At 54.6% G+C, this 26,645-nt stretch overlaps 1 protein-coding gene across 4 annotated transcripts in view; it reads right to left on the bottom strand.

Moving 5' to 3' along the window:
* Window positions 1–25,525, bottom strand: part of AP2A1 (adaptor related protein complex 2 subunit alpha 1) — a 28,060-nt gene extending 2,535 nt beyond the window's left edge. Inside the window, exons 1-19 of one of the 4 annotated variants that reach the window (XM_061389082.1) lie at window positions 25,250–25,525; window positions 11,890–11,958; window positions 11,625–11,767; window positions 11,105–11,298; window positions 7,669–7,798; window positions 7,279–7,380; window positions 5,720–5,828; window positions 3,758–3,908; window positions 3,260–3,428; window positions 2,980–3,117; window positions 2,663–2,845; window positions 2,150–2,247; window positions 1,783–2,014; window positions 1,520–1,687; window positions 1,270–1,433; window positions 888–953; window positions 493–549; window positions 307–389; window positions 114–202 (exon numbers count right to left, since the gene is read on the bottom strand). In XM_061389082.1, coding sequence (XP_061245066.1) covers window positions 114–202; window positions 307–389; window positions 493–549; window positions 888–953; window positions 1,270–1,433; window positions 1,520–1,687; window positions 1,783–2,014; window positions 2,150–2,247; window positions 2,663–2,845; window positions 2,980–3,117; window positions 3,260–3,428; window positions 3,758–3,908; window positions 5,720–5,828; window positions 7,279–7,380; window positions 7,669–7,798; window positions 11,105–11,298; window positions 11,625–11,767; window positions 11,890–11,958; window positions 25,250–25,316 — 2,412 coding nt within the window. In that variant the 5' untranslated portion in view covers window positions 25,317–25,525. Of the gene's footprint in view, window positions 1–113; window positions 203–306; window positions 390–492; window positions 550–887; window positions 954–1,269; window positions 1,434–1,519; window positions 1,688–1,782; window positions 2,015–2,149; window positions 2,248–2,662; window positions 2,846–2,979; window positions 3,118–3,259; window positions 3,429–3,757; window positions 3,909–5,719; window positions 5,829–7,278; window positions 7,381–7,668; window positions 7,799–9,578; window positions 11,076–11,104; window positions 11,299–11,624; window positions 11,768–11,889; window positions 11,959–25,249 lie in introns of those variants that run through there. The other 3 variants (XM_061389080.1, XM_061389083.1, XM_061389084.1) reach the window with 3 other exon arrangements.
* Window positions 25,526–26,645: the final 1,120 nt, after the last annotated feature.

The raw sequence follows: 26,645 nt of genomic DNA, 5'->3' as shown, positions 1-26,645 counted from the left end.
CCATGGGCTCAGGCTCTACAAGTAAGGAGGCCAAACAGGGATCTGGATCTGTTTCCCGGCTGCCAGGAAGGCAGACCTGGAGGGGCGGGGCTAGGCCAGGCCGAGAGGATATGAGTCTGGAGGTCTCCGGGGTGAACCACAGTGGGAGAGAAGTTCTGGAACTGCACCGAGGTCTTGTTGCCATAGAAGAGATACATGCGGCCTGAGGGAATGGAGGTGAGAGGCAGGGTTCTATCTGAGTTCCTTCCATGTCCTCCCCGAGCCGGGGTCTCCTGGAAACCTCACCCCATTGCCCCCAGTACCCACCCAAGTTCTGCCGGAACTCTGACTTGACTCCAATCTGCAGCAGCTGGTTCTCAAACAGGACCCCATTGTTCCTGCACACGAACCTGAATGGGGCAGTGGGGGGTCAGGATGATGGTGCCTGCCTGGGCTCTGCTCTGTGCTCCCTACTTGTCCCTACTTCCCTCCCCAACCTCACCCACAACTCACTTATTCAGCAGCTCATCAGCTTCTGGGATGGGCGGGCCAATGTCCTCAGGACCTGGGCTGCAGATGGGAAAAGAGGGAGATGGGAGGGGGCTTGCGGGGCTAGAGGTCAAGGCCCAGAGCTAGTGGTGGGAGACAGCAAGCCCTGAAGGAACAGAAGCCCAGAATCCATATACCTGGATTCCCCACAGAGCCCCTCAATAAGACTGGCAATTGCCTCTGATGGGAATAGGACCCTGGCAGGAGCCATCACCCCCCTACCCTGTACCAGACGGCCCTGATTCTCACTCCCAAGCCCTTGCAGCTCATCAGGAGAGCCTGCTGAGAGCTCCCAGTCCCCTAACCCTCCCTGGGGGATACAAGAGTCTGCCCCCCAACCCCCTGAGGCCACCCCTTACTCAGCAGCTGGAGCTGGGTCAGCCAGCAAAGCCATGGGGCTCTCAGGGGCAGGCGGCTCCAGCTCGCTGGGCCATCCAATCCCAGAGCAGACAAGAGAAGACAGGCGTGGCAGGCAGCCAGTCCCAGAGAGGCAGCAAGAGGGCGGAGAGAGAAAGAGAGAGAGACAGGAGGAGAGAAGGAGAAGGAAGAGCAGGCTGAGACGGTGACAGGGAAGGACGACACAGGGTGGCCAGGGTCAGCGAGAGCCCAGAGAGGCCCAGAGGGAGCGAGGGGGGAGACTGGGGCAGGCGGCAGCCAGGGCAGACACGAGGCTCAGGGAGAGGGCGAGCTGGGGTGGGGGGCAGATGAAAAGGGGGCCCACCCTGGGCCCAAGGCCAGTACCTGAGGAAGGCCTCCTCGGGGCTGGGCCCCAGGCCGGGCTGGGCAGCCGGGCTGTCGGAGAAGACGTCCACCAGGAGGTTGCCTGCACCCGAGGGGGCCGAGGGTGCCGCGGGGGGAGGGGCTGCCCGCAGCCCCAGGAGGTCGGCGGAGGGCGAGGGTGTGGACTGCAGGCAACGTGGAGGCAGGTGAGAAGGGGCCGGCCTGGCCGGGCCAGCCGCCCCCGCCCCCAGCCCAGCCCCCGGGTACTCACAACGGTGCTGGGGGTGGGCTCCACGCCCCCATTTATGTCGTGGCTGCTGGGGTCCCTCCGGCTGTCATCCAGGGCGCTGCCGGCCCCCGGCCCCTTCTTGCGCTTCAGCTTGGCCAGGATGGATGACTCACGCTCGGGGAAGGGTGGCATCTCCTCCAGCACCGTGGCCTGCAAGGTTCGGTCAGGGACGGGCGTCAGCGCTGGTCTGGGGCTGGAGCAGGGGCAAGGCGCAGGGGCGGGGCACGTGGGGACTGGGCTCTGACCAGGACGTCCGTGCTGGCCACCGAGCTCAGGGTGAGGTACTCAACAGCCCGCTGCTGGAGCTCCACGTCGGCGTTGCGCAGCTGGGAGCCGGCCCGCAGCACGCCCTGGATGGTGGCCTTGGTCTCCGGGAAGAGGTTGATGAACTTGATGTAGGTGGAGAGCAGTAGGGCCCGCGTGGCCACGCTGCACAGGTGGAACTTGGAATGCAGCAGGGAGAACTGCACCGGGGGGCTGCGGGAGTGGGCGGATGTCGGTGGGCGGCCGGCTCCACCACCCTCTCCTAGAAGCCCCCACGGGAGGTGCACCCTCCCTCAGAGGGACCCTTCCCAGGACCCCAGGTGGGCCCTGGAGCCCCAGACCCCTCACCTGGAGCGGGGGTCCCCAGCAATCAGGTTTCCAAACTCCCCAAGGATGTAGCCGCCGACCTTCACCATGTTCTCATGGCAGGCGGGCGCCTGGAGCGCCTGCAGGTGGGGACAGCGGTGAGCAGCAGCATCCTGGCTCAGGAGTGCTCAGCATGTGCCAGGCGCTCCACTGAGCCCTTGACTCCTATTAACTGCCGAAGCCTGGTGCCTGCTGCGGGTGGGTTTATAGCTGGGGAAACTGAGGCACGGAGCAGTTAAGTGACTAAACTGAGCTCACACAGAGAATAAAACGGAACTGAATGGGCCCTCTTGTCTGGGGTGGAAGGCTCGGGAAACTGGCGGCACTCAGGGACCAGTGACTACACAGCAGGCACCCTGTGCCCTGCTGACCCTCACATTGGCTCGTGGTGGCCCAGCCCCTCTGAGGATGAGGCCCGAGCCAGCTGGCCCCACAGCCCCAGCTGTCCTGGCTCTGCCCTGATGCCCCATCATGGGGTGAGACGGGGGCGCTGACCTCGAAGACGGTCTTGGCAGCGTAGCCCTGCACGTCGTCGCGGTTGGTGACGATCTGCAGCACGCGGTACCACACCTCCTCGCTCACGTAGTCGCCCGCGATGCGGATGAGGTTCAGGATGGTGTCCACGTACCAGCTGTAGTCCACGGCGTACTTCTCAGCCAGGATGGCCACCTTCAGGACCTGCCGGCCAGAGGGAAGGTCGGGCGTGCGTGTGTGCCCCAGGCAGGGGAGTTGGGGGTGTGGACTCGCCACGTCTGGGCAGGTCCCCACCTGGAGACCCTGGAATCTGGGTGCCTGGCCCTCCCAGGACTCACAATCTCTTCACGAATGGCGTAGTCGGCCGTTTCCAGGTACCGCAGCATCTCTGACACGATCTGCTTGGCGTTGCTCCGATCACACATGGCGTAGAGGAGGTCAGCCGCCCGCTGCCGCACACTGACGTCCCGCTCCGTCTGAGGAAGCAGAGCAGGTAGAGTGTGCTCTAGGCTCCCTGGGCTGGTCACCCAGGGCCGCTGGGTCCCCAAGCCGCTCCGAGGGAGCAGAGGAGCCATAGGCCAGGTCAGTGTGGCCAGGACAGGCTCCCAGAAGTTGCACCTTGAGGGCGTTGATGACGGTGTCGATGTGCGTCTTGACCGCCTCGTGGGAGAACTCGGAGCTGGCCAGCGTGCACATGCTCTCCAGGGCCAGGTAGCGCAGGTTGGTCTCCCGGTGCTGCAGGAACTGGCCCAGCTGGTTACAGGCCCGAACCAGGAGGTTGGGCTCACTGCCGGCGCGAGAGGGAGAGATGGCAGGTGGGGGCGGTGAGAACACACAGCTGACCTGAGGAGACGCAGGACTGGCCCCAGCCGACGCATCTCGCGTCCCCCTCAGGACCCCGCTCTGAGCTCCCGCCCTGTCCCAGTCATAGCCATGCTGGGGACCTGACACCTGGGCTGTCCAGCCCAGATACGGAGAGCCAGGAATTCTGCCCCGCAGAAGGGGCCAGCGCCCACGAGTCACGGCAACACTCCAGAACCACATCGCCCTCCTACCTCGAAGTCACGTTCCCAGACCCCGTCCCCTAGGACCCGGGAGCCTGGCCCCCGCAGGCACCTGTCGTAGTGGATAATGAGGCTGATGGTCTCGAAGAGGATGGCGTTCTTGGCGTTGGAGTGCTGGACCTTTTTGGACTTGGGCGGCTCCTGGGCCTTGTTGAGCACGGTCTCCAGGCACTCCACCAGCCGCCCCTTCACGGCCGCGTCCTCTGAGGAAACAGAGGGCACGCCCCGGGTTGAGCTCCCTGCAGGCCCGGGCCCCCTGCCAGGGGGCAGAGGCCACGCCATGGCCCCTGTCCTCCAGAGGAAGAGGGCGGGCCCAGCAGCTTCAGGCTGGGGTCTTGACTTCCCCAAGCCCTTCTGGGGTCCCCAGGCCACACGAGGAAGCTGACAGAGGACAGGACCCCAGACCTGGGCTCTCGTCCTGCTCTGTTCTGATTCTGCTGGGCCAGAGGGAGCACCCTGGGAGCCCCCCTTTCCCCCCGCTGTAGCACCCAGGCCCTGGAGGAGTCTCACAAAGCGAAGACAGCGCCAGGAACCCTCCCTAGAGACACCCCCAAACCCGGCCCTTCTCAAGGATGGGTCTGAGCGCCTGAGATAGCTGCCAACCAGGAGCTCACAAAACCCGGAGAACCACCATTTCCTTGCCTGTGAGGTGACCCCAAGTGGACAGAACAGCTGGCAACTGTTCCAGCAAAGAATGAGGCACCCAGATCTATCAGAAAATTCACGAGACAGAAAACCAGCTAAAGGACCCAGGGAGCGATCAGCCGAATCCAGAACATTTGACACACCACAACACAAAATTCTCCTGTTTTTTAAAAACCAGGCAGTGGGAGGCACAACTATTCCAGATGTGGGGCAAAAAATGACAGACGTAAAAAAAAAAAAAAACGACAGTTGTAATCACAGTTAATTTGCAGTCCTGGACTGTAGTTTTTAAGCCCGCCCTGGGCACACCCCAAAATTATGAGGTGGGGCTTAGGCTCCAGCTGTACCTTTTCTTAAGGGGTGAGCAAAGCAGCTCAGCTTGGGAAGAGCCTTCCCCAGGGATTCACAACCAAATGCATCCCTGGCTTTCACAGGCTGAGAAGGGCCTTCTGTGTCACATTCATCATACACTCTGCTACAGTGTGTGCACACGGGCTGCAAGATTCAGGGCCACACCAGCCACCATCCCCAGCAGGCGCCCAGCACCCTGGCTGAATAGAAAGGCACTGTCTCTCAAGGACCTACTATGTGCCGAGCACCTCAGCATAGGTGCTCGAAACTGCTCTGTGAGGTCAGACAGCCGAGGATCGGGATGTTCCGAGGGAGCCCGGCCCATGTGGTAGCGGGAAGGGGTTACGTGCATGGACTCAGGGGTCAGGCTCTGCTCTTTGTCACTGCCCAGGGCCTGGAAAGATGCCTCATCTCCAAGCCCCCATTTCCGAGATGGCTGCCCCTCGCCAGCTCTGCGGGGGCAGCAGGCCACGCTGGTACAGCACCTGCTCACTGCAGGCCCTTCATCCACACCAGCGCTCGTGACCACGAGCACTGAGGGCGTGAAAACCCCTAACAGAGCTATGCTGACTCCTACCACACAGCCTGGAGTTACCCTTTGATCTGCTGGGTGACCCTGGGCAAGGCCCCCCTCTCCAAGCCTCGGTTTCCTCATCTGTAAGAGACAGGTGACAAGAGCCCTGACGTTCCAGGGCCAGGGCATGAGTCTGGCTTTACAGGGCCCCTGGCCCACAGCAGGGGAATCAAACAGCGATCTGTCCGTTCCCTGTGCTGGGGGGAGGGCTCCCTGCTGCAGGTGCCCTGCACCCCGGCCCCTCACTGTCTCGAACAATAAACTCGTCCCAGCGCCTGAGTGGGCCGTGGGCTCGGCACTGCCCCCACTGCAGCCTCAGAGCAGGGGCTGGAGGCACCAGGCCAGCCTCTGGGAAATCTGGACACAGACCCCTGGTGCCCCACCCCGTGGCCAGCCTTGGGGTCGGAGGCCCCCAGACCCCGGCCCGTGTGGGCTTGTTGGTACCTGGTGGCGGGTAGCACTGCAGCAGCCGCAGGAGCTTCACGGAGAGCCAGGGCGCTGGCACGAAGTAGTAGGTGTAGTCCTGGAGGTCAGTGGAGGCCGAGGAGACGATCTGGGGGCAGAGAGGGGCGGGCAGGGGCAGGGGCATGGGGAGGGGCGGCTGTCACAGTGTGAACCTTTATGGAGCAGAAACTGGAGGCTCAGGGAGGGTGGTGAGGAAGCCTTGGGGACACAGAGTGTGACCGGGTGGATCCAAGCTAGGACTGGTCGATTTTTCCAAGTAAAGCTGGTGTTGGGTGGGCAGGGAATCTTGGCCAATCGATCCCCTTCTGTGAATGCCTGACGCCAGCTCGGTACCTCACAACACCTGGACCACCTCCACTAGCAGCTGGACCTCACCAGCTCCCTGGAGCGCGCTCCCTTGTAGCTGTCCCCCAACACCGGAAGCTACTCAGAAACAGGAACTGAGTCTGACCCTTTCCTGGGTCCCTGGGCCTACTACACAGTCAGACAAGAGAAGGGCTCAGCAAAGGGGTGGGGGAATTAGTGAAAGAGCGTGTGACTTTACTGTCCTCACAGCAAACTCCTATGCAACTGTGAAAACCCCTTCTCCAAGAGGCAAGCCTCATCCTGCTCTGAGCCCCTTCCATGACAGTAGCTGCCCCTCCTCCACTGTCACTGTCTGTGCCTCTCCTACCAAGCGTGGCCCACAGGACTATTCGAATGTGTGGTGAATGAATGAAAAATATGGTTGAATGAATGAGCTGATGTTTTGTTCTCTTTGACTGAGAACCCAGGCCTCTCTTTACCTGCTCAGGAAATGTTTTTAGTTACTCCAAGTTTCAACTCAGGCAAGGATCACCTCCACCAGGAAGCCTTCCTGGACATCTAGGCTGGGTGGAGTGCCTTCTTTGGGGGCCTACAACGTCCTTGCTATCTCCATGACCATACACACTGTCCCTTTTATGATCATCTGTGCCTGAGTTGGCCTGTCCTGCAACGCATCCCTCCTCCGACCAGGACAGGAAGCCCCTGAAGGCAGGGTCTCACTCATCTGTGTCTCCAGTGTCAGCCTGCACAGAGCTGGACACAGAAGCAGCCTCAGGGCATGCGCCCAGGATAGGGGCAAAGGTGGTGAGGAGCAGAAAGGAGGGAAAGAAAGACGCATGAGAAGGAGAAGCCAGAGAAGAAGCAGGAGGAAACAAGAGGGTGCAAGAAGGAGGGAGACAGGAGAGCAACCTCCCTTGCTGGGAGCTCCGGGTGCACTGGACCCTGTGCTCACACTCTGTCCAGGTTAACTCACAGCAGCTATGCCGTGAGGCAGGCACCTGGAATCATCCCGTTGAACAGATAAGGCCAGTGAGGCCCAGAGAGGTGACGCCACTTGCCTAGGGCCACACAGCCAGGGAGTGGCCGAGCAGGGATGAACTCCGCTCCAATCCTGCGTTCTTAACTGCCAGGCTAGGTGGTCTCTCAGGGAGAGCGAGGGGGACCAGAGGGGTGCCCAGGGGACAGGTGCACCAGGGCCACCTTCCTGCAGTTGGCACAGACACCACACCTACCCGGCTTAGGCGAGACACGGCCAGGGAGACGCACGTCTTGAAGTCATCCGGGTTCTTCTTGCAGAGACAGGTGATGAGGCTGACAGCGGCTGTGACCACGCCCTGCGGGGGCAGGAGAGAGGCAGCTCAGGGCCCGCGGGGTACTAGGGCATCGGGGAGGGGACAGCGGTCCGCGTCTCTACGCTGGCTGGGCAGGCGCTGGGATGTGGGGGAAACCTCTGGGTGTCAGAAACAGAGGCTGGATGTTCTCTGAGGGGCGGGGTGAGTGATGGATGCTGGGGACACTGGACAGGACCCCGGGCAGCCAGGAGGGTGTGGTGTCGGGGACAGGGGGCCTCAGGCGTCCGGGGGTACCCAGAGTAGGGCGGGTTGTGGGGGCAGGGGCCTCACCATGTGCTGGTCGTTGAGCAGGTGCACCACGCGGGCCGTCCACTCGCCCATGGGCACCAGGTCGGGCGAGGCCTTGTAGAGCCGCAGCAGGCACAGGGCCGCGCTCTGCTTCACGCTGTCCATGCTGTCCCTGCAGGCACACAGAGTGGGTGGGGGGGCTCAGCGCGACCCCAGCCTGGCACACCCCCTCCTCCTCTCACCCCTCCTGGGAAGGCTGTCCAGCGAGAGGCGACAAGAGCCTCCCAGGAACCCTCTGCTACTGCCCTCACTGCCCACTGGGCCTCCGTCTCTTCCTCTGCAAAATGGGTTGCATCCCAGTGACCTCATGGGGTCACAGGCAGGGCAAGCATGGCTCTGCACCTTCACTGAGTCACCGTCTGCTTATCTGAGCACCTACTGGGCACCGGGCGCTCCTGTCGGCACTGCGGACTGTGCGTGTGTGCTCTGTAGCTCAGCTGCGTCTGACTCTGCAACCCTATGGACTGTAGCCCGCCAGACTCTGTCCGTGGGATTTTCCGGACAAGAATACTGGACAGAGTGGTGGACAAATTGGTCCAAAGTGTGTCCTCAGAGAGCTTATGTTCCTGCCAGGGCAGCCCCATCCTACAACAGATACTGTCTGGGTTCAGTGCTCCAGGGCCACCTAGCGCAGGAGCTCTGGGGATGGTGTTTAGGATGAAAGCCTCACTGATAAGGCACCAGGTGAACAGAAAACTGCGAGAAAACACTAAAAATCTACACAGATCTTCCCCGCAGAGCCAAGAGCCTGTGGAGGCCCCCAGGCAGGTGGGCCTGTGTGTGGGAGGAGCCCGGAGGAGGTTTGGCGCCCCCTACAGTCTCTAGGCTATCTGAATCTTAGGATCAAGCTCTTGCATTGATTCTTGGATCTCCTTAGCTGTCATCTGTTCAAACACTGCCTCTGTTACGATTCTCTCCCTTTTCTCTTTCTAGAACTCTAAACGGTGTTGTTAGACTGTATCTCCCTTGACTCTTAGCCTCTCTTAAATTTTTCCACCTCTTTGCTTCTCTGGGCTGCATTCTGATCAACGTGTCCAGTTCCTCTGCCTATTTCCAATCCCTGCTTTGGTTCTGTCTACTCTGCTGCTAAACTAAAACACTTACTTTCTTTATGAAAACTCCCAGTTCTTTTTTTGGCTGTATTACGTGGCTTGTGAGATCTTAGTTCCCCAACCAGGGATTGAACCTGGGCCCTCAGAAGTGACAATGCTGAGTTCTAGCCACTGGACCACCACGGAATTCCCTGAAAACTCCAATTCAACTGTTATTTTCCGTTTTCTTTTTGCTGGCTCTCCTTCATGGCGCCTTGCAGCCTGCATTTAGTGATTTTCAACTGTGAGCTTCTCATGTAACCTGGAGCTTCATCTAGGGAAATTATAGAGGCTTGTGGTGAAAGTGGCTTTCTCCAGAAAAAGACTTGTTTGCATCTGTCAGGCACTAGGGTACTAGCTGTGTGTATCACTTTAAACTACAGCTTGGCTTACAGATCTATGGATGATCCAGGAAAGGGAAAATCAGGCTGAAAACCAGTGTTGTGGCCTGTTCCATGCCAAGACTTGAAAGGGGTAACTCTGCCTATACTCCCTAAGGGGATTTATTTCTAGGTCACCCTCACTTTGAAGTGTGGCCTCTGGAGCCTCTGCTTGAACAAGCTTTGTCTTCTGTTCCCAGAGGCTGAAGGGCCCCAAAACCAATACCCAGGTTCATCCAGTTCAGCTAATGCTCTTAGCAAAATCCAGTTCAAAACCGCAATGGTTTTACCTGCTCAAAACACACCAATTGCTTCCCATTTCGATCAGAATAAAATCCAAACACCACTATGGAAAAACCCAAGTGAACTTTTTGGCCAACCCAATACAAAGCTCATACCCACCCAGGGCCTTTGCACTTACTGCTCCTTTTGCTTGGAACACTTTCTCCGATACTTCTAATTGTCTTCTCCTCCTCATTCCAGCCTCCAGGTACATGGCACCTCCGTGAAGACACCCTCCCTGATGAGTCTGACTTAAGTAGCCCATCCGCATCCTGCCACCTGTTTTCTTTCCTTCAGTGTAGCTGTCACTGTCTGAACTCAACTCACTTCTCTGCCTATGCGTTCGCTCTTTGGAGCGCCTCTCAGATGCCAGCTCCCTGAGGGTGGGGACAACTGTTCCCCCAGCTCCCTCCTGCCTCCCAACGCCCAGAACAGAGCCTGGGACTTTGCAGGTGCTCAAGAAATAATTGCTCAATGCCCTCCGGCTTTAGAAAGATCACAGGCTGATCACGGACCTTCATGCCTTTCCTTTTTCCACAGCCAACTCCTCCTCCTCACCCAGTTCTCAACCTAATGCCACTTCCTCTGAGAAGCCCTCCGACCCCCAGCCTAGTTCAAATGCTCCCACTAAATGCCCTTAGGCTCCTGTACCCCACAGCAGGGTTCCGAGAGGAAGTAATACGTTTCATCCTGCAATTATTCAATCAATGTTTATCTCCCACCTCTGGACCGTGAACACCGGGAGGATGATAAGCATGTCTGCCTCTGGTCATGGCTACGTCCCCAGCAACGAGCACAGCGCCTCACACATAGATGCCCAATAGATGATTGTTGAATGAATGAATGGAGAAGAGGCAAAAGTTCTGGAAGGCTGTCACCGACATAATTTAAGGTCATTGCCTCTTTACCAGATGTTAAAGGTCAATCAAGAATTTTGCAAGTTTTATCACATTCAGTGATAGCCCCTTCATTCCTGCGAGCAAAAAGTCATTTAATTCATTTTGCAGGATGGCCACCCACTCCAGTATCCTTGCTGGAGAATTCCACGGACAGAGGAGCCTGGTGGGCTACCGTCCACAGTGTCGCAAAAAGTCAGACGTGACTGAGCGACTAACACTATCATTATATTTATTTCCAGTGTTTCTCATTACTAGGCCTGTGCTTCCTGTTATTTTTATAAAAAGGTTATTTCACTCTCTTTGTATTGGTTTATCTTATACCACATGGTAACCAACGTTGTATGAGAGTCAAAGGAAAATGCCTAGGAAACTCTCCAAGCCTTTCGACTGTCTCTTATTTGGGACAATACATTTTTCTAGTTCTTACCAAGAATAGTAAGTTATTAATAAATAGTAACAAATTTCTACTTTTTTTAACTGTACTTTTGACCTTATTTTTTCTTATGGTACATAAACAATAATTTATAAATATGAAAAAAAAAAGGTCAGTTAGACAGACATCCCACTGGCTTTGCTGGGGAGCTGCCTTACAAGGCCAAGTCAGACTGGTGAGATGATAGGGGACAAGCATGGGGCTGTCACCAAGCCCAGCATAACCCCCACGTCCCGGCTGGGAGACCTGGGCAGGCGACGCAACCTCTCGGCCCCTCAAACTGGGCTGGGGCTTGTCTAGCCCGCCCCAGCAGCTGGGTCCCCAGCGCCTCACCCGGCCACCAAGATGCGAGGGATGTCAGCGGCGAAGGCCTCGCCCATCTCGCGGCTGCCCACGTTGGCGATGCAGTGCAGGGCCAGGCACATGAAGGTGGGGTTGCGGCTGGCCAGGTCATTCTTGATGGCGTTGTTGATGAGCCGGATCAACTCGGAGTTGGAGTTCACCAGCACCGAGATGAACAGGTAACCCTGGGTGGCGAGAAGGAAGTGGGGGGCTTGTGGCTAACTGACCCTCAGCCCTGCAGTCTACATTTCTGGCTCCTCCCGACTCAGACCCAGGGGTCCAGCCCCCAGGCCCTCCTCCTGCAGACCCGGGGTCCAGGCCCCCAGACCCTCCCGACTCAGACCCAGGGGTCTAGGCCCCCAGCCCCTCCTGACTCAACCCAGACGTCCAGGCCCCCAGGCCTCCTGACTCAGACCCAAGGGTCTGGCTCCCGGCCCCTCCTCCCTCAGACCCAGGGGTCCAGGCCCCCAGCCCCACCCTCAGACCCAGGGGTCCTCCTCCCCAGACTCACAATCTGCTTCTCCGTGTACTTGTTGGAGCTCAGCAGGTTCACAGCCTCCATGTGCCCAAAGTCAATGTCGTGGCCAAGCAGGAAGATGAAGAGCAGTTTACACACATACTTTTTCTTGCTGTAGCCGTCCAAGGCTTTGTCCCCTGGGGTCAGAGGAAGGAGGACGGGGTGGCAAAAGTGAGAAAGGACTATACTTACAAGTCCCGGGTACTCCAGCCCCCAGCCCACTCCTCCCGCAGACCCAGGAGATGGGCCCCCAGCCTACCCTTGAACTTGGAGCGGATGTTGGCCAGTTCCTTGTTGATTCTCTTAATCTCTGCCTCCTTGCTCTTACCTGGGGAGGAGAAGGCAGGGCAGGTGAGGAGGGTCCCAGAGAGTTGAGCTGCCTGACCTCACTTTCCGGGGCCAGGACCCTCCCAGGAGGAAGGGCGATTCTCTCTATGCTGGGGTCCCGGTCTGGGGGCTGAAGTCAGGCCTCGGACTCCATCTCTATATGGGAGCTTCAGGGAGGTGAGAACGTTCACTCAGGGGTCCCTACCACCCAGAGGAAAAGCCTGGCACATACTCTGAAGCGATCCCTGACCCCCTCCCTTCTTCCTCCTCCTGTTCCCATCACATCCATGGCTCTGCACCAGCCCCCAGCTGAAATAAGCCCCTGGCAGAGAATGTGTGATGAATGAATGAGTGAAGAGATTGGCTGCCCTCAAGCCAACCCCTGGGACCCTCAACCCCACATCCCCACTGAGCTCAGCATCTCCTGAAAACCTGCTCTGCCCTCAGCTTCCTAATTTGACTCGTTCACCAGGCCTTGCATCCTAAGCTCCCCGCTGCCCTCCCCTGCCGCCACCTGGTCCCTCCTCACAACCTGCCAGTTCTCTCCATACCCCATCCCACCCCTGAAGCCTGGCCCACAGACCCACTTCCTCCTTCCCCGCTACACGTCCATCTGCCACATCCCTACTCTTCTCACGAGACCCACCCAGAGGCGGACTCGAGAGGGCCTCCCTGGGCCCCATGAGCCTCTGTGCTCCTTGATGCCCAGGAGACCCCATCGGACCACGATCCGACTGGACAGTGACCTGGTCTCGGCCGCCCTCATCGCCGGCTGTGTACCTCCCCCAGCCTCCCAGTCCCATTCGAGCCAGACTTCACCATCACACCCCTGACAGGCTTTAGCGCTCACTCAGCTCCTCCGAGAAGAGAAACCTGGGTGTCCTCACCCCTCACTCAAGTCGTCGCCACGTCCTCTCTGTTCGACCTTCAGAACATGAGCCCAGACAACCTCCACCATGACCACCTTGTCCAGACCCCATGCCCGCCCACCTGGATCACTGCAGCAGCCTCCCTGCCTCCCAGGGCGGGGACTCCACCCCGGGGCCAGCAAACCCTCTGGCCCTGCCCTGGTCACCCCTCACATCTCACTGTGTGTCCTGCCTGGCGGGCCTCCGCCAGTTCCAGGGCCATTCCAACGCCCTCCCACCTCCAGGGCCTTTGCACCTGCTATGCCCATCTGTCTAGTTCTCATCTCATCATTTGGGTCTCAGCTCTTGTCACCTCCTCCATGTGGCCTTTCCTGGCCAGTTCTTTAAAGGCAATGCTTTATTCTTCGGTTTCCTCATTTTAAAAAATGTCCTCCCTGGCACATGTCACATTGCATAACCATTTATCTCTACCGTCAAACCTCGGCTCCCTCTTCATTACAAGTCATCATGAGGGAGTTTCTAGAACAGTGCCCAGCATACAGCAGGTGCTTAACAGATGTCTGGTCGGGACTTCCCTGGTGGTCTAGTGGCCAAGGCTCCAAGCTCCCAATGCAGGGGGCTGGGTTTGGTCCCTGGTCAGGGAACTAGAATATGCTGCAACAAAGACCTGGTACAGTCAAATAAATAAAAATAAATATTATAAACAATAAAAATAAACGGCTAGTCATATGAAGGGTGGAGACTGCTCTGACCCATGGCTTGTGCCAAGGCAACAAGGAGGTTCAGATGAATGAATAAATGAAGGAGCAATTGAGAGTATGTCCTCTCCTTCTCTTTAGAAACCCTGCCTCACCAACCACTCCCAACTTCCAGGGAAGCTCCCACAAGCCCCACTTCAGCGGCCAGCTCCTCCAGGAAGCCCCCTTTGATTAGCACCTCCTGGTCATTTCCAAGCAGATGCCTCCAGGAAGCCCCCTCTGATCAGCACCTCCTGGTCATTTCCAAGCAGATGTCTCCAGGAAGCCCCCTCTGATCAGCACCTCCTGGTCATTTCCAAGCAGATGCCTCCAGGAAGCCCCCTCTGATCAGCACCTCCTGGTCATTTCCAAGCAGATGCCTCCAGGAAGCCCCCTCTGATCAGCACCTCCTGGTCATTTCCGAGCAGATGCTACAGCTGCCTTGTGCAATGTGGCGGCTGTCAGCCAGGCAGCTCTCGAGCACCTGAAAGGTGGCTGTTCTCTACTGAAGTGAGTGGCAAAGACACATTTAGAAGACTCAGTGCGGGGGAAGAAAAGGAATGTAAACTATCTCATTGCAAAGTTTAAAATATTAATTATTTGTTGTTGTTCAGTTGCTAAGTTGTATCCGACTCTTTACAACCCTATGGACTGCAGCACATCAGGCTTCCCTGTCCTTCAACTATCTCCAGGAATTTGCTCACACTCATGTCCACTGAGTCAGTTGATGTCATCCAACCATCTCATCCTCTATCACCTCCTTCTCCTGCCCTCAATCTTTCCCGACATCAGGGTCTTTTCTAATGAGTCGGCTCTTCGCATCAGGTGGCCAAAGTACTGGTGCTTCAGCGTCAGCATCAGTCCTTCCAAGGAATATTCAGGATTGATTTCCTTTAGGATTGACTGGTTTGATCTCCTTGCAGTCCAAGGGACACTTCTCAAGAGTCTTCTCCAACACCACAGTTCGAAATCATCAGTTCTTCGGAACTCAACCTTCTTTATGATCCAACTCTCACATCCATAAATGACTACTGGAAAAACCACAGCTTCGACGAGACCAGCTTTTGTCAGCCATGTGATGTCTCTGCTTTTTAATATAGATATGTAGTTTTGCCATAGCTTTTCTTTCAAGGAGCAAGTGTCTTTTAATTTCATGGCTATGGTCACCATCTGCAGTGATTTTGGAGCCCAAGAAAAAATCTGCCACCATTTCCATTTTTTCCCCATCTATTTGCCATGAAGTGATGCGACTGGATGCCATGATCTTAGTTTTTTCAATGTTTACTTTTAAGCCAGCTTTTTCACTCTCCTCTTTCACCTTCATTAAGAGGGTCTTTAGTTCCTCTTCACTTTCTGCCATTAGGGTGGTTTTAAATGAGAAAAAAAAAAAAATCTAAATACTGATAACATGTTGAACTGATGCTTTCAAATTGTGGTGCTGGAGAAGACTCTTGAGAGTCCTGTACACAGAAAGGACATCAAACCAGTCAATCCTAAAGGAAATCAATCCTGAATATACATTGGAGGGACTGATGCTGAAAGTGAAGTTTCAATACTCTGGGCACTTGATGTGACGAGCTGAGTCACTGGAAAAAACTCTGTTGCTGGGAAAGACTGAGGGCAGGAGGAAAAGGGGGTGACAGAGGATGAGAGGGTTGGATGGCATCACAGACTCGACATGAATTTCAGCAAATTCCAAGAGACAGTAGAGGACAAAGAAGCCTAGCATGCTACAGCCCATGGGATTGCAGAGTCGGACACGACTGAGTGACTGAACAAGAGTGTATCAAATTACATAAATACATTAAAATTAATTTGGCCCATTCCTTTCTGCTTTTTAACAAAAATGTGGCTCCTGAGGAAGTTAAAAACCACACATGCTGCTCACACTCTGGGTAGGACTGCTCTCAGGCTTTCCCGGGGCTCCCCACACTGCCCGGGTCAGCGCTGCTGTGGTGTCTGGGTCTGCGCCGTCCCCAGACCACAGTGGGAACCACCTGAGGGCTGAGCATGGGCCACTTTTCTAGTAATGACTCCATGTTTCACAGGCTTACTGAGTGGCTGCGCTCAGGAAAGACAAGATGTGAAAAAATACAAAGAGCCTGAAGAGGTACAGTGACCCGCTCCCAGTCCTCAGGGAGGGAGGAGGTCTCCGGGACCTAGGCGATGAAGGGCCGTGATGAGGCTGAACCAGCCTGTGTGGCCCCAGAGCCCATCTGACGCTTCCTTTATTAATTACACGGTTCCTGAGCCCTGCGGGGCAGGCTGAGGAGGGCCACACCGGGTACCCAGGACTACAGCAGTTCTGAGCCTCCCCCAGGGCCTCCGGGCCCGGTGGGGCGCAGGCTGCATATCCCCCGCCCACACCTGAGCAAGGTATGCGTGGATGGAAGTCACGGGGGCACCCGTGGGGCCTTGCTGGTGGCTGCCGAGAGGAGGGGACATTTGAGGAGGGCCGTGAAAGATGAGGAGAGTTCAGGCGCAGTTCACCAGGGAGAACTAAGCCACTCTTCTGAGTGCCCAGGGGAGGGTGGCCCGGGCGTCAGGACAGCACCTCCCCTGGGAGCGGGGCAGGGGCGGGGACCTGCACCCACGCAGCTGGTGCGCATGCTCCACGTGCGCATGCTCCGTTCATTCTCCCAGCCTGTGCAACACTCTTAAGTTGCCTTAAAGCTATTCTGTAGGGACCAGAAAAGAAATAAAAACAAAAACAGTTTTTCTAGATGGACCACATACCACAAAGTGGCTGCCTAACCTTTACCACAGGCAGATGGAAACCTGAATGGTAATTACATTTCCGACACTAAAACCCTCTCCGGCCTTTGCTTACACCTCTATTAAAAGCTTCAAGAAGCAGGCAAAACTAACCAAGAGTGTTGGATGACTGAGCAGTGAGCAGGGGGTGCTGGGGAGCTGGGTAAAAATTAAAAATGAATAAATTATTCATTTATTATTTGTTCCTGCATCTGGGGGCCAGTTATGCAGCTGAGTTCAGCTGGGGAAAATTCATCAGATTTTGATGATGGCTTCATCAAAATTCATCATTTATGATCTGTGAGCTTTTTTATAGATACACTATATATATATACACCTATAAGTGAATATATATATTTGTATAGGAATATATATTAACATGTCTTTATAGTTAAGTACATCAAGGACATAGAAAAGAATATCAAACAGATACGGAAAATTTAAAGAATATTCAGGAATTCCTTGGGACTTCCCTGGTGGTCCAGTGGCTTAGACTCCATGCTCCCAACACAGAGGGACCAGGTTAGATACCTGGTCAGGGAACTAGATCCTGCTGGCCGCAACTAAAGATCCCGTGAGCTGCAAGTAAGACCCAGCACAGCCAAATAAATATACAAACATTAAGGGACTTACCCACGGTCCAGTGGTTAAGAATCCACCTTCCAATGAAGAGGACATGGGTTCAATCCCTGGTCAGGGAACTAAGAGCCGACGTGCGGCAGAGCAACTAAGCCCACCCCAAAACCTGCACGCCACAACTAAGACCCAATGCAGCCAAATAAATAAAAATTTTTAAAAAAGAATTTATGATAGTCAGCTGAGTGAATTATTCATTTATTATGCTATAGTTGGACATTTCAGTCCTTTAATAAAAAATATTAGTGGCTTCTATGTGTAAAAATTAAAAATAAACTTTAAAAAGTCTTTAAATTGTCCACATCTATTTGACATTGTCTTCTGGATCACCAATATACTTCCCTATAAAAAAAGAATTCACAGAAAGAACAAAGCATCAGGTCTCCCAAAGAGAATGCTCTGTGGCCCTGAGGAAGGGCATTCTGGCAGAGCACATAACCTCTGCAAATATCTAGTGCCCAGGTGCCCAGAGACAGCACCTGGGTGCTGCTGAGGGTAACGCATGGGACAAAGAGGCTATAGGCAGCTGTGACAGAACTGGGCTTTTGGAAGAAATTTTTCATCACTCAGGGGCAGCTTGCAACAGAAAGTGAGCTCCCTGTCACAGGAGGCATGTAAGCACTTCAGGGTGTTTATTATAAAGAGATTTCTTTATCTTCAAACATTCCCTGGGCCAGGCTCAGACCCTGCTCTGCCCTGGGGATGCTCCCTGATTGGAGGAGAGGCTGATAGGGCTAACATGGAAAACTTTGACAGAGGCACACACGGTGAGGGCTGGGAGGCTAGAATCAGATGGGAGGAAGAAAGCTTCCTGGTACCCAGCTCCTGGTATACTTTTTTTTTTTTTTTTTGGTGGCCGCACAGCAGAGCATGCAGGATCTTAGCTCCCAGACAAGGGCTCAAACCCATGCCCCCTGCAGGGGAAGCATGGAGCCCTAACCACTGAACTGCCAGGGAACCCCACTCCTAGGATTTGAGGCTCAAAGGACAAGGCTGAAATGCATCAAGCAGCAATAAGGGGAGGTGTGCTTGGGGTACGAAGGTCAGCTTGTGTGAAAGCCCAGGGGCTAGCACAGCAGGTGGCGGTAGACTGCAGGATTCCCTGCAGGTGCTGGGGAGCCACGGGAAGGCAGGGGACCTCTTCTGCCTGCAGCAGTTGCTGTGAGGGCCGTGCAGGAGGGAACGAGGCCACCGTCTGGCTACAGGCCAGGGCAGGTGACTGCTGAACGCTCCACATATACCAGGGGACTCCTGGCTGGGGGAGCTGCAGCTTCCCTGAACATGTAACCTGGGGCATCGGGGTGGGGCTGTCAGTGCCATCAAAGGGATCTTCACCAACCCTGACTGCCAAGAAGGGACTGTGACGCTTTTATAGCAGTCAGGTAACCCAGGCACTATCCGGCGCCTCACTGCCAGGCCCTTCCGTGCCTTCCAGACAACTGCTGTTTACAGTACAAAGGAGCAAATGTTTCTCTCTACGAGGATGTGCCCTGTTGTCTCCCACACAAGTCCTGACAGCCCGGAGTCCTCAAAGAGGCTTCTGGGAGATCAGACTGTTGACTCTGGATCCCTGTGAAGTTCACAACGTGCTATCCCCGCTCCGTCCACTAGGGGAGCCACTGGCCACACGCGGCCACTGGGCACTCCAAATACGGCTGGTGCCTCTGAGGGACTGGATTCCTAATTTACTTGTAATAAGTTAAAATTTAAAAAATGATCCTCCACTCAGTTACCGGGAAAGTATGTTTGGAACGACTTGGACCCTTTTGTGAAGCTTCTTTTTAACCACAAGTTTTGTAAACTATTCAGACAGAGCAAGTTATTTCCAATGAAAACGGAGCTTCCGAGTGGAGAAAGGAACATAAACTGTCTCATTAATCATTGAAAAATATCGATTACACATTCAGATAATATTTGGGCCATCCCGGGGTAAAGGAAATAAAACATGTTAAAGTTAATTTCCCCAGTTTTACTTTTGTAATGTGACTCCTGGAAAATTAAAATGTCTATATGTGGAGGGACCTCGAGACTGTCATATTAAATGAAGTAACAAATATATGAGAGAGACAAGTACCATATGATATCACTTATCTGGGGAATCTACAAAAATGATACAAATGAACTTCTTTATGGAACAGAAACAGACTCACAGACATAAAAAACAAATTTAAGGTTACCAAAGGGGATAGCTGGGAAGTTGGGAGGGATAAATTAGGAGTTATGGATTAACATACATACACTACTATACATAAAAGAGATAAATAAGAACCTACTGTATACCACAAGGAACTATATTCTCAATATCTTATAATATCCTAAAATGAAAAAGAACCTGAAAAAGGATATATGCGTGTGTGTGTGTGTGTGTGTGTGTGTGTATATATATATATATATGAACTCAATTAAAAAACTGAGGTATAGTTAATTTCCAACTCATTGGAAAAGACTGATGCTAGGAAAGATTGAAGGCAAAAGGAGAAGGAGGGGGCAGAGGATGAGATGGTTAGCATCACTGACTCAGTTCAGTTCAGTCAGTTCAGTTGCTCAGTTGTGTCCAACTCTTTGCGACCCCATGGACTGAACAACTTTTAAAAAATGTACCTATGTGGATTGACATATGAAAGCCCCAGGTTAGATGTTATCAAAGTGCTCAACATCCCCTAGACAGAGTTTTCTCCTTGAGCAACCAAGTCACACCCTGTCATTCCCTGGCTTGAGCTCAGCTGCAAAGACCTCCTGAACTGCTTCCCAATATATGAAGAGGGCATGTGCTGCTCTGTAAACCCCAGGCCTCTGCCTGGGAACACTGGTTCCCCAAGGGCAGGGGTAGGAGCCCGAGATCAGGGCCAGGGCCCAGGGCAGTCCTGACATAGCGCTCAGTTGCTTCAGTCGTGTCCAACTCTTTGCAACCCCATGGACTGTAGCCCTCCAGGCTCCCCTGTCCACGGGATTCTCCAGGCAAGAATACTGGAGTGGGTTCCCATGCCCTCCTCCAGGGTATATTCCTGACCCAGGGATCGAACCCACATCTCTTGCATCTCTTGCATTGGCAGGCAGGTTCTTTACCACTAGCACCACCTGGGAAGCCCCTTGTCCTGACACAGGGGAGGTGCTGAATGCGATTGTGGACCGAGGTCACAAGAAACACAGCGAGAGGGAGAAAGAGGGCTCAGGCCTGGATCTGTCTGTTGCCAGCATCGAGCCAGTTCCTTTAACACACTGATGCTGGAGCATCACCAAAGTGGGACTCATTCCTTCTGCTGAGTCAAATCCTATTCCTTTACCGCTGTGAATCTCTCCCTGGCTCCCATCTGGCCCAGTGTAAAAGCAAAGTCCTTATTGGATCCACTAGTTCCCTCTCTGACCACAGTTCCCACCCTCTCCCCGCATTCCTATTCCTCAAGCACAGTCCTGCCTCAGGGCCTTTGCACAGGCTGTCTGTGAAACCAAGAATGTCTTTTCCAGATTTCTATGGGCCAATCCACCCACCAAATTTTGCTCCAATGTCACCTCAGAGAGAGATTCTGACCAGCCAATACCAGAGTGCCATCCCTGACCTTCTCCCTACACCCCTTCCTTGCTTTATTTTTTCCCAGCACTCTGAACAGCTGAACACTGTATATTTACTTGTGGGTTGGTCCAGCTCCCCGCTAGAATGGGAGCACCACAGGGAGGGGACTTTTGCTCACCACTGTGGTCTCATCACTTAGAAGAGTGTCTGGCACTCAGTCAGTGCTCACAAAGATAGATTCGTTCATTCATTCATTCAATCAGCAAGTACCTCAAAAGGGCTGCCATGGGCCAGGGCCTGAAGAAGGTAGAACTGGGGACCCAGGGAGCAATCAGACCGGGGCCTGTGTTCCAGGGTTTGGGGAAGACTGCCACAAACAGGATGGGTCACAGTTTGTTGTGATATGTGCCCCCTGGAGAGCTCGGGGCACTGCGACAGCCCAGCACCTACTTCCCAGCACCCACTTCCCATCCATCACCTGCACTCTCCTCAGGCTTGGGGAGGGCTGGGGCCCTAGAGAGGAGGGAGCCCCGCCCCTGCCTTAGTGAGCTCCCAGCAGATAAGTGTCTGGAGGCCAGACTCCCCCTCCAGACAAGACAGGACCACGCCTTCAGGCCAGGCCTGGCCTCACCCCTCCCTTTCTTATCTGCAGAATTTGCCCTTCCTGGCTCTTCTCCTCAAAGCCTGCCTTCATCCCCTTCTAGATCCTCCCCCCAGCTCCACTGTGCCAATCATCCAGTAGGAGGCCTCCACTCTCCTCCTGTCCTCCACCTGCCCCCCCACCCCAACCCTCCTCTTTCCCTCATTCGGGCTTGAAACCCTCTCCAGCGCTCTCAGAACAAACACCATCCTGGCCTCTGCCCACCTCCCCAAGGTCAGATCACATCCCTCTCTGTACCAGCTGTAACACAGACCTTAGAGAGTCTCGACGGGGCCTCAGGACCTTTGCACGTGCTGTCCCTCTGCCTTCAGAGCTCACCTCCCCTTCCTCTGGCCTGGCTAAACTCCTCCACATTGTCTGGGCAATGCAATAAGACAGCTCCTGTTCTCCCAACACCATGGCCCTCTCCCTCATTGGACTTAGGGCAGCTACATTCTTTTTTTTTCCCACTTAAAAAAAAAAAATTGGGGGACTTCCGTGGTGGTCTAGTGGCTAAAACTCTAAGCTCCCAATGCAAAGGGCCTGGGTTCAATCCCCGTTTGGGGAACTAGATTCCACATGCTGCAACCAAGACCCAGTGCAGCCAAACAAATAATGCATATAAAATTTTTGATGAGAACAAGAAAGGAGCCAGGATAGGGCTTTTAAACAAGTCGATATCAATTCTGAAAGTAAATTTCACGTGACTTTCTGAGGGGCAACAAGATATACCTCCCTGAATGCTTTGTAATATATTTAGATCTGACTTTATGTTACATAAAGAAAATAAATTTAATGTATCATCAAACAGTGGCATACGTGAAATAAAAGGATTTGCTGTATAGCACAGGGAACTATATTCAACCACAGTGGAAGAGAATATGCGAACAAAATACATATATGTGTAACTGAATCACTTTGCTGTACGCCTGAAACTAACACAATATTGTACATCAACTGTACTTCAGTTAAAGAAAACTTGAGCTACAACTCACAGAGCACACAGCTCACCACTCGGCAGTGCCATTCAGGGCTTCTTTAGCAGATCCACAGTGCTGTCCATCTGTCACCACCATCTAACTCCAGGACATTCTCATTACCCCCTAAAGAAACCCTGTTCTCATTAGAAGTCACTCCACATTCCACCACCCCCTCGCCCTAGGCAGTCACTCAACTACTTTCCGATTCTCTGGATTTGCTTCTTCTGCACGTGTCATGTACTGGACTCCTACAATATGTAGCCTTTTATGTCTGGCTTCTTTCCCTTAAAATGGTGTTTTACAGGTTCACCCATGTTGTAGCCTCCACAGTACTTCATTCTTTTTGATGGCTGAATAATATTCCATCGTGTGGGCGTCCACACTGTGTTTTTCCATCCATCTGCTGTGGACATCTGGGTTTGTTTGTGCTCTCTGGCTATGGATCATCAATGATGTTGTACAAACATCCATATACGAGTGTTTGGGAGATGGACAGCTGCAATTTTTATGCAGTTCCTGTCTCCCTCTGGGTTCATGGGGGTACAGACAAGTCTGTCCTATCTACCACTGTGTTCCCGGCACCCATGATAAGGTTTGAAACATACCAGCCATTCAACATACACTCGATGAGAAAACCAAGGACAAGGGGCACCCTGATCCTCCAGTCCTGATTCTTTTGGCTAAACGACCTCCACTGCCCCCAAGTCGGAGTCTCTCCCCCATCCTATGGCTTCCCACTGGGGTCCAGCGGTGACACCCACTGTTTTCTCTTTCCTTCCTCATCCCCACCATCCAATCCCTTTGCAGATCCTCCAAGATCTATCTCTAACCCAAACACTTCTCACGGTTTCCTTCCCACCCCAGTCGAGTAAATCACCATCTTGTGCAGGGATGCCTGCAACAGCCCCCTAATTCTTTCCCTGCTTCCATGCCTACCTCCTTGGGTCTATTCTCTATCCAGCAGTCAAAGGAACTATTTTAAAACATCAATCAGGTCCCGTCCCTCCCATGCTCAAAACCTTCTCGCCGCCCTTGCTTCAGAGAAAGGCCAAGGTGCTCCCCATGGCCCACAAAGCCGTACCCACTCCCTATCCCTTCTCTGCCCAAATCTCCCACCTCTCCCACCCTCCCTCGCTTGGCTCCAACCACACAAGCCCCCTCGCTCTTATCTGAACCCTCACCAAGTGTGCTACAACCTCAGGACCTTTGAACATGCCATTCCGCTGCCTGGACCCCTCTTGCCTCCAAAATCTGTACCACTTGCCCCTTCTCAATCCTGTTCCCTTCCCCCTCTTCCCATCCTTATTTTTCTTCACAGCACTAGTTATCATCTGTAGTTCTCTGTGTTTATATTTTAATCTCCCTCCTGGCACGAGTGCTCCAAGGGGCAGGAATTTCTGTTCACTGTGGTAGCTCTCGTCCCTAGAAGTGTCTGGCACACTGGAGTGATCAAAAAGCATTTGTCAAATGAGAATGAATGAATGAACCTTCAGAGGCAAGATGTTCTGGTCAATGGAGTCAGCTGACAAGAAAAGGGAGCCTTCAAGAGGTTGAATGACTTGCCAAGGGTCACAAGGTAGGTGTCAGAGGCAATGCACACCTGCTTCTAACAGCTGCCCCCCGCCACAACCCACAACCCCTCAATGTTCCACCCCTTTCCTAACAAACATAACCTCCCTCTGCCACTTGTCCACCCTTCTTGCTCGCTGAGCACCTACTATGTGCCAGATCATCCCATACCTGCTAAATTCTAAAATCATCACTGGGCACTTGCAGAGGCCACTCCTCAGAGTCGGCCAAGTAACAAAAACAAGAGCCAAGACATCTAGTGCCTGGAATGTGTGAAACGCTTCACTCACATTCAGTTATCATCACAACCCCATCAGGAAGATGCCATCGGCAGCCCCTCCTGACAGATGAGGAAACCGAGAGGTGAAGTCCCTCATTCAAGGTCACAAGGCAAGGGGAAGGGAGCACTCAAACTCAAACCGAAGCCTGGCTGACCCCGGAGCCTGTGCGGATACAGTCTCTGAAGCTCTTGGCAGCTCCAAACACCAACACCCGCTCCCAAGAGCTGGGAGCTGACTTGGCGCCAGGCCTCCCATAGTCACGACCATTCTTCCTGCTGGTGAGGGCTGTCCCCATGTTGATGTGGTCAGAGGGGAGAGGGCTCCAGATTCAGGGCTGTCCTGCTCCCCGACTCATGACCCCTCTGGAACCAGGCTTCCCCCCATGCCCCCCAGCTTTCCAGATCTCTTCCCCATGGATGTCTAAGGCCCCCCCAGGCCCCTTCTTTGAGATCTGAGCTCTCTACCTTCTGGCACTTCCCGCAAGTCCCCACATTATAATGACCTCTCCTTTCCAGGCCCCCCAGCTCCCTGTTTCGGGTTCTCCCAAGACTATCCATCTGCAGTGCTTCTCCTCCGTGCTCCCCTCAATAATCCCTCTAGCCCCTTCTCCACTGCCCGCCACGTCTCCTAAGCAATCCTTCATCCAGGATCCCCTCTATGCCTCACCAAGGTCCCAGAGAGTCTCCCTTGTTCCCATCTCTCCTCCCCAAATCCCTGGGACTTTCTATCATTCTCAAGTCCTCTCTATGAACCAGCTGGGCGCCTCCGTGACCTGTCTAGCCCCTTGGTCTCTATAACACCCCCTCGCCCAGGCCCTCAAGCCCGGTTCCTTTTAGGTTTCCTGTGTTTCGCGTCCTCCCAGTCCTCTTTGGCCTCTTCCTACTCTACCTCTCCACAGGGTACCCCCACCCACCCTCCCACCCACCCACCCACCCATGCACCTTCTTCCTTTTTCATCTACAACAACAGGGATCTCTCTAACCCTACCGCTAATACGATTCCCCAGTCTTCCTTCCATTCCCAGGGGACACCTCTATGCCCTGTTCCCGGGACTTTACTAATCTCCTCTCTATTAAGACCCTCCGCGATGCCTCTAAACACTCCGCGTCGTCACCTCGAGAGACACACTATGACACCCTAACCCCCTCCATTCCCCCCAACCCACCCTTAAGTACCCCCGCCCCGGTGGCCTCTCTCGCCTCTCACTCTATGGCCGCAATGGATTTCTAATCCTTGGGCCCCTCCGTAACGCTCCCCCGAACCCTTCCATTTCACGCTCTCCCCCCTGCCCGATCTCCCCCGGCCGCGCTCTCACAGTTCCGGATGTCGGAGATGAACACGGCGAGCCCCCGCATCCCATCGCCCTTGGACACGGCCGGCATGATGGCGGTGGCGTCGGCTCCAGGCCTGGCCGGGCAGGGCACGGCACAGCGGGGGCTGGCAGGCGGTGGGGGGACCGGGAGGAAAGGACCCCAGGCAGCGCTGAGAAGCCGAGCCGGCCGGGGCGGGGGGAGGGCGGGCTGGCGGGCGGGCGGGCAGGCCGCGGCTCCGCCCCAGGCCCCTCCCCTCGCCTCCGCCGGCCTGCGCTCTCGGGGCCGCCTATAGGCTGCAATTACTGGCGCTCAGACACAGGCTCGGCCCCTCCGCCTGTCTCATTGGTCGCTGAACAAAGGCGTGCGGCTCCGATTGGCCCAGCGCCCCGCTATTTCCGCTCGGGAGTGGAGGGGGGGGTGGGGGCGTTGCCCGAGCGACGGGCGGAGTTCAATGACGTACAGTGGGACCGCCCCCTCCGCTCGTCCGGGTGAGGGACCGATTGGATCCGGGGGCTCTCCCAGGAAGGAGGGACGGACGCGAACAACGGAGGGGGCGTGAACTTGCAGAGGCGGGACTCACGTTGACGGAGGCCAATGGGCGGGTAGATCGCCCCCGTGGGCGTCGCGGATTCGCCGGGCCAGTCCTACTCCCGCCCTCGATTGGGCCGGCAAAGGAGGAAGGCTACGATCCGTAAAGAAGGAAGGAGAAAGGAGGGTCGTTACTCGCCTGGGCTGGGATAGGTGGAGCGGCTCCTGCAATTCCCTGCTGCAGAGAAGAAGTTGGGAGGGGCGGGAGAGCGTGAGGTGCTTACTGCGCAAGCGTCTTTCTGTCCACCCCCCCCCCCCTTTTTCCCCCCTCCTATCCTCCACCCCCCGGACTCCTTAAATCTTCTTCCAGGGAGCCGTCCCTACCTCCTCCCCCTCCCTTCTTCCTTCCTTTCCCTTCTCTAGCCGCGTAGATGTTGGGACCTAACTTGTCCGGAAGCCTAGTATCCCAGAGCTGAAGAAACAGTAATTCAAGTCTACTCCCATTAAGCAGAGGTTAAAACTGACGTCCAGAGAGGTTGAATGACATGCCCAAGGTCACAGAGATCGGGAGGATTAAACTATATACTAACATTTAACTACTTTCTCATATACAATGGCTTTTTTTGTTGTTGCAACTGTAACACCATTAAATAGATATCAAATACAAATTGCGAGTCTTTCCACCAGACTTTGAGTTCTTCCTGAACAAGAAGGGGACCTGGTAATGAATGAAGAACGTTGCATAAGGAAAGCAGTCGGTGAGCCCGCTTTGTTTGACCCAACCAACACCGCTTGTCGCCCCAGAGACCTTCCTCATTAGACTGTATTTGGGGAAGGCAAAAACCTCAGAAACTCCAACGCCCCGGGCTA

Source organism: Bos javanicus, chromosome 18 (genome assembly GCF_032452875.1).
Source record: "Bos javanicus breed banteng chromosome 18, ARS-OSU_banteng_1.0, whole genome shotgun sequence".
In the NCBI taxonomy this organism is placed as follows: Eukaryota; Metazoa; Chordata; class Mammalia; order Artiodactyla; family Bovidae; genus Bos; species Bos javanicus.
The sequence above is the reverse complement of the archived record's forward strand: the minus strand, read 5'-3'. Positions and strand labels throughout refer to the sequence as shown.